The 15925-nt window shown below is 40.0% G+C and overlaps 1 protein-coding gene across 1 annotated transcript; it reads right to left on the reverse strand.

Annotated features, from left to right (window-relative positions):
• Positions 1-6313: 6313 nt before the first annotated feature.
• Positions 6314-6948, reverse strand: LOC132032132 (uncharacterized). The gene is made up of 2 exons (XM_059421917.1): positions 6835-6948; positions 6314-6610 (listed from the first exon to the last, which is right to left on the reverse strand). The coding sequence occupies exons 1-2, from the start codon at positions 6946-6948 to the stop codon at positions 6314-6316; spliced, it is 411 nt and encodes a 136-aa protein (XP_059277900.1).
• Positions 6949-15925: the final 8977 nt, after the last annotated feature.

The following is a 15925-nucleotide window of genomic DNA, read 5'->3' on the forward strand; positions in this document are numbered from 1 at the left end:
TCTCACTGATCTTTATAAATAATGGGTATGTGTAAACATATAAATACCCCATTCCGTGAGAGGTAGTTCTTTCATCCTCCCTGGCACAGTCACGTTTATTTTTTCTAACCCGCAGTTAGCTTTCATAATATGTAAAAGGTCAGCCGGATTCTGAACCAAAAGTCATAGGCCGGATAGTCTCAGCCTTTAGCTTGGCCGATAACAAATTTTTTTTATTGGAGATCATTGTCGAAGAGTCATTTCAATAGAGCTATGGAATGCGCTGGTGAATTTGACAGACAAACTTAAGGAACTCTATTGAACCTATTACAAGAGAAAAGGACCACTTTTATCATTTTTTGGAAATGAAATAGATAAAAAATCTTTTGAAGATGGTATAATTAGGATACATTTTCATAGCCCAATTACAAAAAAGAATATCAAACACCTTGTTGTCTTCTCCAAAATCTGAATATTTTGTTGCACAATGGAATCTGAGGGAGATTAGGCCTCCGATCTACACCTAAAATGGAGCAAACCCACTAGAAGTGCTCTATTTTCTTCTACTTCAATTAAAGATTCAAGCTTTAAATTTCCTATTTGGCGGAAGATGTCACCAATGAAATTCTCTTGAAGCTACAGGTAAAATCACTCATGAAATTCATGTGCAATTTTGTATTGGTCCCGTACACATCACGGGCAACCATTTCTAGTTTAATAAAAGATGGAATTGTACTGGTCATGTTGTGATGGGATGAGTTACCATGGTTGTTGGATATCCAGTTGTGGTCTATGGAGAGCTTCTTCCATGTCCGAGACTCCGGAGTGGAGACATCCAGAACGTTCTGGATCTAATCATCGTATCTCTTAATCTTTCAGGGTTCCTAAGGAGTAGTTGAGGATGGTAGAATGAATTTACCTAAAGAGTAACAATGAGGGAAAGGAGATTGATTAATCGCGAACCACACGAAAGGTTACAAGTAGTGTTCCACCGCTCCACTATGGGTCTGCTATTGGTCGAGAGTAAATCAGCTTTAGCAACAACCCAAATCATTTAGTCCATCCTCTACCATGGTCATCAGTGAGGCATGTGAGGTTGGCGTTGCTACCCTTTTTGGCAAAAATTAATCACTCCTCCTCGGAAGAACTTCGGGGAGTAGAGACAGATAAGATGGGTGATGGTAAAATCTACCTTGGTCTAGGTGGTGGGGTAGCATAGGCTAGCCACCGCCCTAAAAAAAAAAGGGGACTTGGGCCAGGCAGACCTTTTAGCGCCTGTAGTCGTACAAGATGATCGGATCCACGGTCTCACAAATCTTCATAAAAAATAGGTATGTGTAAACATATGAATACCCCATTCAGTGAAAGGTAATTGTTTCATCCACCGTAGGGGACGGTCACTTTTATTTTTTCTGACCCGCAATTAGCTTTCACGATAGGTAAATTGTCGGCCGGATTCTAAACCGGAAACATCGGCCGGAGAGTCTCGGCCTTCAGCTTGGACGATAACAACTTTTTGTTGGAGATCATGGTTGAAGTTTTAGTTCATTGTAATTATGGAGCGCGCAAATCATTTTTACGGATAAAAAAATGTTCTTGAGATACTTACGAAACTCTATTGAAGCTATTACCAAAGAAAAGGACCACTTTTATCATTTTTTGGAAAAGAAATAGATAAAACATTTTTTGGAGATGGTATAATTAAGATACATTTTCCCAAAGACAATTATGCAGAAGAATATCAAACACCTTGTTGTCTTCTCTAAAATCTCAATATTCTGTTTCACAATGGAATTTGTGGGATATTAGGCCTCTGATCAACACCTAAAATGGAGCGAACCCACTAGAAGTGCTCTATTTTCTTCTACTTCAATTAAAGATTCAATCTTTAAATTTCCAATATTGGCGGCAGATCGCACCAATGAAAATCTATTCAAGGTAACAGTAAAGTCACTCGTGAAATTCATGTGCATTTTAGCGTTAGTCCCATGCACACCACGGCCAACCATTTCTAGTTTGATAAAATTTGAATGGAAATGGTCAGGTTGTGAAGGGATGATGTCACGACCCATTTTGGCTAAGTCGTGCGGGCACTTACCTTTTTCACCTCGGTAAGCGAACCCTCAACTCAGCGATAATAAAAGCAAAAATAAATAAATCAATTAAGCGGAAGTGAATAATTCATGTAAGTCTTACGATAATAATATAGAAGATAGTGCGGAAATAAGAAATACACCCAGGGTCTGGTCTAATCCATACAAGAGCATCTAAATGAAAATATACAAGTTTGGAATATAATATAAATCAATCGGTCTATGTCTCATAATGGAAAAGTAAGACATAATAAGAGGATTCTTCAAGGTAGCGAACGCCTCAAGCTCACCCTAGAAACTCGAAGTTGTACTGATGGCGACAATCAACCACGGCAGATGGAAGCAGGTCTAACCTAGAACTCTGTATTCATAAAAGAATGTTGCTAGTGCAGGTCAGTACAAAACCACAGTACTGGTAGGTATCATCGGCCGACTAAATATAGCTAACATAATTCAGACAATAAAGTAGGATAGGCAGATAAATCTACAAGTATAAGTCAAACACAATCAGAAACAAGTATCCATCATCACCTAGGTTGAACCATCCAAACCCAAGTATACTCAATATATATCCAATCCGAAATCAACAACACAAGTAAAACACCGAATCATCACAATATAAGCCAAGATGCAATGCAATGCAATGATGTAAGAATGCCAATGCAATGCAGTGTACACATGTACTCCGAACAGAAGTATCGACATCCCGGTAGCACAACCCATGGGGGACCCCCGAAGTCCATGTGCTCACTAATCCACGATTTCCGGACAATCGTAGGCCATCAGACTCTTACATCACGCAATCCACGATTTTGGAACAACCATCGAACATCGTACTACTCATATCACTCGCACATAATCCACGATTCTAGGACAACCATCGGATATCGGACTAGTCACATCACTCTCATGCAAACTGAGCTCAGCTCATCATAGTGTTTCATCAAGTATACATAATGTATCAACAATATATCATGAGAGATGTGAATTCATGCGATGTATGAGTCAACATGAATAATCTGATCAATATCACAAGTACCAAACATGGGTACGACAACAATATCATGAAAGACTACACCGGTCATATAAAGACACTATCCCTGAAATCAAATGAAAACAAATGGGGCACCACAATATCATGAACAAGATATCTCAATAGTCTCCAATATCCATTATCACTATACGGCATCAAGCCCGCAACAATAGGATAACTCAATCACAACACAACGGGGTAGCTAGCCCCAATCACAAATAGGGCCCAACCTAATACAATATCTAACCCAACTTCATATCTGAAGGTTTACATGCTCTCTCCGACAATAAAATCTAAATATATGCTTCGCTACATGAAGTCTCACCAAGGGTAAGCCATGGCTTACCTGGAAAGTCGAACAACAATATCACCAACAATCACACCTTAGTTTTTCCTTTTCTTTGAGCCTCGAGATCAAGAAATTCTAGTCATAATTAAAATCTAGATTAGAAATCATGAAGATCGATACCTATATTGCCATCATTCAAATTGGGTCAAAACCAACCCTAGAATTTGGGAAAACGGGGCCCACAAGGGCAAAATGGGAAATTCAGGGGTAAATTATCCAATTAAGCACTGGGTGATCAAAACCCATCAACTAATTGCTAAATTAACTCAAGGATTCATCCAATTTCAAAATCCAAGAAAAACCCCCAATATTGGGTATAATCCCTAACTCTTAAATTCAAGAATCCAACACTAATAATGGAAGATATATGATTAACAACCTTAGATACATCATAATCTAGCATAAACCCAATCAATTTCATCATTAAAAAGCCTAGAAAGAAGAACTCATAAAAACTCTCTTTTAATCCACAAGTTCTTAAAGAAACTAGCACATTTAATAGATTTTCATGTGACGATTAATGTAATAAGGAATGGTAATGAAGATGAAAGAACTTAACACAATGATTCTCCCCCAAGAAATGCCTTGAAATGCTCTCAAAACCTCTATTTTCGGAGTGGGTAATGAATGAAAGACTTAGGGCCTTTTAAAAAGAAATCTGATTCGTCGGCCACTTTCGCGGGCAGGCCAGCGTGTCACGCCCCAAAACCCACCCTAGACGTGACCGGCATCCGACGTCATGAACAACATCGGAAGAACCTAAAAGATGCAATAACAATATTTGAACCCGCCAGGTTCAATATTTGTCTCCAACAGTTTATAAAATAAATGTAACAAATCATGAATATATGAATTAAATCAGCGGAAGTCTTTATTCATCAAATACTTAGTCAAACATAATAACGTGCCCGCGAGTTAATCAATAACTCAACAACTACCCACAAGAACGTATACTATGGAGCTTCTAAGATAAAGGAATAATAGTTTGACTCATCGGGACGCAGCCCGAAAAACTAATAATGAATAAACAAATAAATAGGGTGTCCCACGAATGAACATATGGGCTCACCAAATCAGCAGCAACATCAAGTCCTTCCTAAGCGCCTAAAGTGTTAAGAACCTGCTCTTCTCCGTTACCTAACATACCATCAAAAACAACAATGGTATGCCTGAGTACTTCGTACTCAGTGAGTGCCTCGGGGACAATCAGTAATAAGAAAATAGAGTACATAATACATAAAGAAATCAGTCTTGAAGATCATGTGAAACCAATAAGAATTATCAAAACCAATTATAAGGCCTCTTGTCAAGGTACAACTTCAAATATGCCTTTCAATTGATCATAATTAACAACAACAAATCCATGAGAAAATAAGAATATCACACATGCCAATACAGGCCTAAGAATCAAGCACATCGAAGGGGTGACCGTAGAGGTTCCCTTGTCACCACGCACCACACCGGAATATGAAATTCAACGGTGGCTATCCTTCCTCCCGAATAGCTAGGCATAATCACACCCCATAGCGAGCCCCGGAAGTGGCCACTCTTCCTCCCGAATGGCTAGGCATTATCACACTAGGATCCATAGTGGATACCCTTCCTCCCGAGTAGCTAGGCCAAACACAACAACAAAGTTCATAGCATAGAAGCTGATTCACAATTTATCTCAAATTATGTCACACCATCAATTAACATTAAGGTTCATTATGCCATTACAAAGATCCATAATTTCATAGATAATCTTGAAAACGTTTCCACTTCTTTAAACAAGATTCCATTGTCATGGTTCATTATAAAACATCAGTACCAATAATTAACCAATCATTATTGATCATATCTTATGGAGGAAAATAATTATGATTTCATATACGTATATAGAGGATAATACAATCAAGGTTTGATGTGGGCTTGTCCCCTCACGCACACCAACCACCATCAAAACGTGAATTAGGGTTTTGTATGAGAAGTTCACATCTTTATTCAATAAAGAATCTTTAAGAAGAAAACATATATCCATGATGAGGTTTTTAAAAACATATATCCATGATGAGGTTTTTAAAAGAGAGACATACCTTAGTATGTTAAACAAAGTTTAACAATTCACTTTTCTTGTGAAGAACACCCAAACCCTAGCTTGAATCACTTTAGGAAGAATTATGTTGCAAACCCTAGGTTTTAGTCACAAGAATCATGTTAAGAATCATGGGTTTGATGTTAGGATTGATAATCAATGATTAAGATGTTCTTACCTTAGTGTTGGAGCCCTAGAGAGATATTTTCGTCCTTAGGTTTTTGAGAGTGAAAAGAATGGAAGAAAACTAAAATTTTGCAACTTATATAATTTTAACCCGTCAGGCACAATCGACGGTACAAACGACGGAGCGTCGATGTGCTCCGTCGAATGGTCTTTTTGCTAGGTCAATTCTATGGTACAAATGACGGAGCGTCGAACAGATCGATGGAGCGTCGATCTGCTCCATCAAAGTCATGAAATTTTCAGTGAGCAACTTTCTCTTCCTTACTTTCTATGGTGCAAAGGACGGAGCGTCGAACAGATCGACGGTACAAAGGACGACCGTCAAACCTCCTTTTCGCCAAACTATAGTGAATTTTCATTTTGACCATCTCCTCTTGGGTCTTTAGCCTAAAGTCATGCACGTAACCCAACATATAAGGTTCCAAAGGACTCATATAATGCTTTCACACTCTATACGGATTTACGGGATGTTACATTATCCCCCCCCCCCCCCAAGATTCATTCATCCTCGAATGAGAATAATAGTCTAGAAAAGAATTCACTAAACCACAAGTTGCTTCGAACAAACACGACGATTCATCCATGAGTAATTTAAAATACTAGCTCATACCTCCCATAGGGAACAAGTGGGGATATCTCTTCTTCATGTCCTCCTCTGCTTCCCAAGTAGCTTTCTCAGTATTATGGTTTCGCCATAAAACTTTAACCGATGCAACATCCTTTGTTCTCAACCTTCTAACTTGACGATCTAGAATCTGAACCGGTTTCTCTTCATAGGTTAACCCTTCATTAATTTCAATTTGTTCATGATTCAACACATAGGAAGGATCAGGTTTGTACAACCTCAACATCGAAACGTGAAACACAGGGTGCACCATGGCCATATCGGATGGCAACTTCAATTCATAAGCCACCGTCCCAATTTTCCTAACAATCTCGTAAGGGCCAATGAAATGGGGACTAAGTTTCCCTTTTTACCAAACCGCATTACTCCCTTCATCGGCGACACTTTCAAGAACACCTTGTCACCGACAGAAAACTCTAGCTCACGTTGCCTCATATCGGTATAGGACTTCTGTCGACTCTGAGCTGTCTTGAGTCATTGCACAATAAGATTAACCTTCTCAATTGCTTCATGAACTGAATTCGGACCCAACAATTCCACCTCAGTTGGTTCAAACCAACCAATTGGAGATCGATAACGCCTCCCATAAAGAGCCTCATAAGGAGCCATTTAAATACTCGCTTGATAGCTATTGTTGTAAGCGAATTCCACCAGAGGTAGGTGTTCATCCCAACTTCCTCCAAAATCGATTGCACAAGCTCGTAGCATATCTTCCAAAGTCTGAATAGTTCTCTCCGCCTGCCCGTCAGTTTGAGGATGAAAGGCAGTGCTCAATTTCACTCTAGTTCCCAACCCTTCCTGAAAGGATGTCCAAAAATGAGCAGTAAATTGCGTACCTCTGTCAGATATAATCGATGTCGGAACACCATGCAATCTAACTATCTCTTTTAGATATAACTTGGAGTACTCCCCGCGGTATATGACGTCTTCACAGGGAGAAAATGGGCAGACTTTGTGAGTCTATCCACAATAACCCAAATCGAGTCAAACTTGGCCTTTGTGCGAGGTAACCCTACAACGAAATCCATATTGATCTCCTCCCACTTCCATTGCAGAATCTCGATATTCTGAGCTAGGCCTCCAGGCCTTTGATGTTCAGCCTTTACATGTTGACAGTTTATACACTTAGCCACAAAGTTAGAAATATCAACCTTCATGCTCTTCCACCAATAGTGTTGTTTCAAATCCTTATACATTTTGGTGGATCCCGGATGAACCGAATACTTGGAACTATGAGCTTCCATCATTAATTCTTGTCGAAGACCATCAACATCAGGAACACACAATTGTCCTTGCAACCGCAGAACACTATCACCAGTACCAACAGTAAATGAAGTGTACTCACCCTTTCCACTCCATCTCTCAGCTTTGCCAAAAGTTCATCATCATATTGCTTGGATTTTATCCTTTCCACCATGTCAGACCGTGATGGCGTGATTCCCACTAACTCTCCATCTTTGGTTTCATCAAGTCTGACCCCAAGACTAGCAAGTCTTCGAATTTCCTTCCCCATGGGCATGTCATGTGCACGCAAATAAGCCAACGTGCCCATAGATTTTCTACTCAAAGCATCAGCAACCACATTAGCCTTACCAAGATGATACAAGATATTCAAGTCGTAATCTTTCAACAACTCCAACCACCTCTCTTTCGTTCGAGATTCAACTCTCGTTTAAAGATATATTGCAGACTCTTGTGATCAGTAAAAACATCACAATGCTCACCATACAGATAATGACGCCAAATTTTCAAAGCAAATACCACAACAGCCAACTCCAAGTCATGAGTCGGATAGTTCTTCTCATGCTTCTTCAACTGACGCAAAGCATAAGCAATCACCTTACCGTTCTGCATCAATACACAACCCAAACCAATTCTAGAAGCATCACAATACACCACATATCCACCAGACCCAGAAGGTAAAGTCAAAATAGGAGTCGAAGTCAACCTTGTCTTAAGCTCTTGGAAACTCTTTTCACAAGCTTCGACCACCGAAACTTAGCGGTCTTTTCGTGTCAATTTAGTCAATGGAGAGGCTATTGATGAAAAACCTTCCACAAACTTTCGATAATAATTTGCCAAACCCAAGAAGCTACAAATTTCCGTCGCACTAGTTGGTCTAGGCCAATCCTTCACCGTTGAAATTTTCTAAGGGTCTACTTTAATGCCATCACCAGTCACCACATGACCCAAGAAAGCCACAGACTCAAGCCAGGATTCACACGTAGAGAATTTTGCATAAAGCTCGTTCTCTCAAGTTTGTCAAAGTTATCCTCAAATGATTAGCATGATCCTCACGATTCTTAGAATACACCAAAATGTCATCAATAAACACAATAATGAAGCGGTCTAGATAAGGCTTAAACACACGATTCATCAAATCCATGAATGCAGCAGGCGTATTAGTCAACCCAAAGGACATGACTAGAAACTCAAAATGCCCATAACGAGTACGGAAAGCAGTTTTTGGGATATCTTTCTCCTTTATCTTCAATTGGTGATACCCCCGACCTCGTGTCAATCTTTGAAAAGAACTTAGCACCAAGAAGTTGGTCAAATAGATCATCTATCCTAGGCAAAGGATATTTATTCTTAATGGTCACCTTATTAATCCGAGGTAATCAACACACATCCTAAGGGAACCATCTTTCTTTCTAACAAACAAGACTGGAGCACCCCAAGGGGAGGAACTTGGTCGGATGAAACGTTTATCCAACAAGTCCTTCAACTGATCCTTTAACTCCCTTAGTTCTGCTGGAGCCATACGATAAGGTGGAATAGAAATAGGTTGGGTGTCGGGAATAACATCAATCCCGAAATCAATAACCCTATCAGGAGGGATGCCAGGGAGATCTTCGGGAAACACTTTGGGATAATCACTAACTATGGGAACAGATGCAAATTTAGGTACTATGGCTTTTGTATCATTAACAACAACCAAATGGTAAATACACCCCTTAGTAATCATCTTATGAGCCTTAAGATAGAAATAAATCTACCCTTTGGCTTAGCAATTTCACCCTCCCACATAATAACAGGCTCCTCGGGAAAGGCGAAGCGAACTAACTTATGGCAACAATCCACATTAGCATAACACGCAGACAACCAATCCATCCCCATAATTACATCAAAATCCACCATCTCAAGTTCATACAAATCAGCCACGGTCTCACGTCCCTTAATCACAACAACACAAGTTCTATACACTCTAGAAGCAATAACAGGAACACCAGAAGGTGTATCAATAGCAAAAGGTTCCAAAAAAGGTTCGGGTTTCATACCCATATCAAGAGCAAAATAAGGAGTCACATAGGATAAATTTAAATCTGGATCAATCAATGAGTAAGCATCATAAGAACAGATGGTAAGGATACCTAACCACGGCGTGTCAAGCCTCAACGAGTCAGCCCATAAAGTCGAGTTGTCCCTCCACCAGAAGTATTAGCAACTTCCTTTCCTTTGTCGTTATTACGAGTATTCTGATTATTATTGTTAGTATTACCAGCGGGGGGATTTCTAGCAGATGCAGAAGCAGGAGAATCATTCTTTTGGTTATTCATAGCAGCCATCTCACGTAGCCACTTTCTGCATTCCCTTTTAATATGACCTCTAATCCCACTATGATGACAGATACGTTCTTCCCACACTGGCGGACGACTACTTCCCTGTGAAAACTTACTATTATTATTATTATTATTTTGGCCTTGCCTACCAGAAGGCACACTAGCATGGGAATAAGCGCCAGACTGAGCAGGTGCAGAATACCCTTTACTCTGCCCTCCCTTATAATTATTACCACTGAAACCACCCGCCGATCGGGCCTTCTTGTTCTGATCTCGATCCACCCTCTCTTTATTTTTCCAACTCTCTTGTTGTTCAGTAAACCCAACCAGTGATGACAAAGTGCAAGTAGGAGACATAACAACAACAGCACATGCAGACTTGATACGTGGCATCAAGCCTTTTCACAAAATGAGTCAACTTATGCTTTTCAGTCGAATCATGTATAAAGCATACTTTGACAAACGGGTGAACTCCAAACTATACTCATGAACCGACTTGTTACCCTATTCTAGCTTTTCAAACTTCGTAGCCATAGCAAATCTTTCTTCATCATATCAAAACCTTTCCATGAACGCCTCTTCAAATTCAAATTCCACGTCGAGCTAAAGCGCATCACCCCTCTCGATTCCCACATCTCAAACCATACGTGAGCAACATCCTTCAACTGATAAGAAGCAAGCCTCACAGCTTCGGAATCCTAGGCATCTATTGCCTCAATGCCTTGAAGGTCTCATCTAAAAAGTGATGGGGGTCATCCACTTCTCGCGACCCGAAGAACTCTGGTGACTTCAATTCGAGAAATTGCTTAAGTCTGCCTCCACCATGAGGTCCCACACCTCCACGATGCTGCTGAGCCGCAACCAAAGCAGTCAACATTTGAATAGTCATTTGCATAGTACCAATCTCAGGCACACTCGCAACAGGAATAGCAGGAGCAGGCGATGCTGGAGGTGGTGCTTGATTCCCAATATAATTTTCATTACCAGCATTCGCGCCCTAAGATTTCGGTTAGCTCTCACGAGTTGTGCTCGGTTACTATTTTTGGATAGCGTCAGAGCCATTTCTGCAAGGCACGAATTAACGAGCGAATTAGAACGATCCTAAAAGGACTTGAAGCTCTACAGCACAATCTAGAATCAAGAAGAATATGAAACACCTATAAATGTCCTGGGAGTTTCTCGGTCATGCAGGTGATCAGGCTGCAGAAGGAAAACCCCACTAAACACAGCTCCACAAACACCGACAATAATCCTAGGATGTATTTAAACCTAGGCTCTGATACAAAGCTTGTCACGCCCCAAAACCCACCCTAGATGTGACCGGCATCCGATGTCATGAACAACATTGGAAAAACCTAAAAGATGCAATAACAATATTTGAACTCGCCAGGTTCAATATTCGCCTCCTACAGTTTATAAAGTAAATGTAACAAATCATGAATATATGAATTAAATCAACGGAAGTCTTTATTCATCAAATACTTAGTCAAACGTAATAACATGCCCGAGAGTTAATCAATAACTCAACAACTACCCACAAGAACGTATACTATGGAGCTTCTAAGATAAAGGAATAATAGTTTGACTCATCCGGATGCAGCCCGAAAAACTAGTAATAAATAAACAAATAAATAGGATGTCCCACGAATGAACATGTGGGCTCACCAAATTAGTAGTAACAGCAAGTCCTTCCTAAGCGCCTAAAGTGTTAAGAACCTGCTCTTCTCTGTTACCTAACATACCATGAAAAACAACAATGGTATGCCTGAGTACTTCGTACTCAGTGAGTGCCTCGGGACAATCAGTAATAAGAAAATAGAGTACATAATACATAAAGAAATCAGTCTTGAAGATCATGTGAAACCAATGTAAGAACAGTTATTTAGTTTGTGTATCTTAATAAGAATTATCAAAACCGATTATAAGGCCTCTTGTCAAGGTACAACTTCAAATATGCCTTTCAATTGATCATAATTAACAACAACAATTCCATGAGAAAATAAGAATATCACACATGCCAATACAGGCCCAAGAATCAAGCACATCGAAGGGGTGACCATAGAGGTTCCCTTGTCACAGCGCACCACACCGGAATATGAAATTCAACGGTGGCTATCCTTCCTCCCGAATAGCTAGGCATAATCACACCCCAGGTAGCGAACCCGGAAGTGGCCACTCTTCCTCCCAAATGGCTAGGCATTATCACACTAGGATCCATAGTGGCTACCCTTCCTCCCGAGTAGCTAGGCCAAACACAACAACAAAGTTCATAGCATAGAAGCCGATTCACAATTTGTCTCAAAGTATGTTACACCATCAATTAACATTCAGGTTCAATGTGCCATTACAAAGATCCATAATTTCATAGATAATCTTGAAAACGTTTCAACTTCTTTAAACAAGATTCAATTGTCATAGTTCATTATATAACATCAGTGCCAACAATTAACCATCATTATTGATCATCTCTTACGGAAGAAAACAATTATGATTTCATATACATATATAGAGGATAACACAATCAAGGTTTGATGTGGGATTGTCACCTCACGCACACCAACCACAATCAAAACGTGAATTAGGGTTTTGTATGAGAAGTTCACATCTTTATTCAATAAAGAATCTTTGAGAAAAAAACATATATCCAAGATGAGGTTTTTAAAAGAGAGACATACCTTAGTATGTTAAACAAAGTTTAACAATTCACTTTTCTAGTGAAGAACACCCAAACCCTAGCTTGAATCACTTTAGGAAGAATTATGTTGCAAACCCTAGGTTTTAGTCACAAGAATCATGTTAAGAATCATGGGTTTGATGTTAGGATTGATAATCAATGATTAAGATGTTCTTACCTTAGTGTTGGAGCCCTAGAGAGATATTTTCATCCTTAGGGTTTTTGAGAGTGAAAAGAATGGAAGAAAACTAAAATTTTGCAACTTATATAATTTCAACCCGTCAGGCACAATCGACGGTACAAACGACGGAGCGTCGAACGGATCGACGGAGCGTCATCGCTCCGTCGAATGGTCTTTGTGCTAGTTCAAATTTTCGGTACAAACGACGGAGCGTCGAACTTTCTTTCTTTCCTTATTTTCTACGGTGCAAAGGACGGAGCGTCGAATAGATCGACGGTACAAAGGATGACCGTCAAACCTCTTTTTCGTGAAACTGTAGTGAATTTTCATTTTGACCATCTCCTCTTGGGTCTTTAGCCTAAAGTCATGCACGTAACCCAACATATAAGGTTCCAAAGGACTCATACAATGCTTTCACACTCTATATGGATTTATGGGATGTTACATAGTGCTTTCGTGCTACCGCTTTGGCGGTTCGGCCCGCGCTTTCGCGCTACCGCTTCAGCAGTTCTGGAGTGCTTTCGTGCACGCTTCCGCGCTACCGCTTTGGTGCCAAAGCGGTCACCAAAAACCAGATTTTTCTGGTGTCTTCCCAACTTGAAATCAACCCTCGGAACCATCCCGGAACCTCCCGAACACAAACCAAATATGCAGATATACATAAAAACACGCTACGAACGCACTCGTGACCTCATAATTCTCATTGGAGGTCTTATTAACTAAGTCAACCCCCGATACCTCAAAACTAACTTTCCAACCCATGCCTCAAAATGCACCCGAGTGCATTAGGAACCAAACCAAACATGCACACAAGTTCTAAATGACCATCCGAACCTCTCGGAATCGACGAATTTCCAAAAAAGGTCCGTTTACCCAAAAGTCAACTTTGAGTCAACTATTTTTCGCTTTAAGCCCAATTTTCACAAAAAGTCACCCGAATCAAATCTAAACACCTCAGGAAGCGTGTCAACGGTCCCCTCGGGTCAAAAGTGAGCTAATCAAGCTCGAGAAAAGGTCGGAAATGCAATAACGGCAAAATTTGGTCGTTACATCGGATACCAATTAAACAATCGCTCGTTTTCGAGCGACAAGAAACAGAGGAGGGAAAAATGCTCAAATCGGCAATAACTGAAGACATCAGCTACGCATGTCGGACTTCTCCTTAGAGGAAAGATTCTCATCCAACAAAACTGAATCCCAACGAATTATACAGAAACCACCAGAGCAGTACTTCTCCAACACAGAACCATGGAAAACCGGATGAACATTTGACAAATCTGGTCAAAAACTAACTCATAGTAAAAGGGGTCCAACAACAAGTAACCTCAAATAGGCTAAAGCACCTTGGCTCATGTGCCAGTCACAACTCTCTAAGCTTAGCTCAAGCTCCAATTCTCATATCTCTATATTCGGCTTTCCCTCGCAACTAATCCTCAAATAAACAAATCGTTTTACTCGAATTCTCTGGTTTGGATATAACCGCAGCTCTAATCGCAATTAATAGGCCCCACAAGTACTTTCCCAAACCAACGCAATCCTTTGAAACATGGTCACAAACCGTAGCCCATTCCGAACCCATAAATACTCTGATTGCGCTAACTCCTTCTCCCACATCTTCTGAAGTGTTTACTCGCACCACGATTTCTTAGAAATATACGAACACACATACCAAAATTACAAACCATAACTTAATCTCGCCAGAAAGAATCCTTGAATCATCTGCAATATCTACGCAATTACATCAAACTGATCTTATCGACAGCCAACTTGGCCAGTTTCAAGTCTTCTTAAATTGTCAAATCACAATACAGGAACCATACCACTGAATATCTCACCGAGCAAAGTCCGTCGGAACTCAACTGGTCACTATAAAGACCTCTCGTACAACAGTTGCTCCTCAAATTTATAGTAACCTCATTGTAATCCATTATTCTATCCAAGTAACTGTTCTCAGAAAATATCATCAAATCCTCTAGGAAACCCTGACAAAGCTCAGTGAATCTGTCATACCTCAAATCTTAGCCGAAACGTATTGAATCTTTAAATATCTTATTAGAATTATAATCATACACCATTAAGCTTAACTCGAACCATGCTGACCTTGAATGAATACACGACTCTCGAATATCACCAATTAGTCATTTGAACTGGATCCAAATTCCCGAAACCAATCACAGTCCTATCGCACCTCTCTGGCGGTCAATTCTAAGCTTTTCCTCATGCATAACAAACCATGTCTATCACTTTTGGCTCCACAAGTTGAGTCCTATCCAAGTTATCAACTTGGTATCGAAGAGTTATACCTTACGATTTCAATCTTCATGTTTCTCAACCCTTACCCATGCGCAAATCCGATACAACCCCGAACTTTTCGACGCAAAACATGAAGCCTCATATAGTAATTATATAACCATAGAACCTCTCATAGTATCACCTCGATATGCTCATAAATTCTTCGAAAGTATCCAATCTTACGCTGCCGCTCTAAATCTCACGCAATTACCCCCAACTCTTTAATAACCAAAAGTGCTTAAATTGTCCAGTCAATATTACTTGCAACATAACATACTACCACTAGTAAGGTCTAACCTCGAAAATATAACTCTAGTCCTCATTTGATAGGGATTTCACAAATCTTCCCTCTTAAAGCATTCTAACTCATCCACTATATAATGTTACGAAACTTATCCAACGGTGTACCACCAAGCCACTTCTTATAAACCTCAACATGTTGGTTCACTGAAATTTGCTTCTCATTAGTCGCTGATCACGAACCTCACGGATCTCTGTCATATCACATAGTCCATTCCTGCAGATTTCCTTCTTAAGCTTACACAATAATCACACCTCAACTGGAATGTGCAAGGAAATGACACCACGATCCATACTGACCCAAGAAATCCCCAAGATGTACCGTTTTCTTATTGATTACCTACCTTTTCTCGACTCGTCAATTTCCCAATTTCTAATCAATTCATGATCATCAATACCGTAGTCAATCCTCGAATCCACTCAATCGAATACCGCACACTCATAAGTTCGGCAAGCTAGCCGAATCAATCTGGGAGATAGGATCATACCATACACTCTGCAAATTAGAGTTTTCGTAACACTTACAACTTGAAATTGACACTCTCTAAATCCAGCGTATCACACAACAATCTCACT

This window comes from Lycium ferocissimum, chromosome 9, assembly GCF_029784015.1.
Source record: "Lycium ferocissimum isolate CSIRO_LF1 chromosome 9, AGI_CSIRO_Lferr_CH_V1, whole genome shotgun sequence".
In the NCBI taxonomy this organism is placed as follows: Eukaryota; Viridiplantae; Streptophyta; class Magnoliopsida; order Solanales; family Solanaceae; genus Lycium; species Lycium ferocissimum.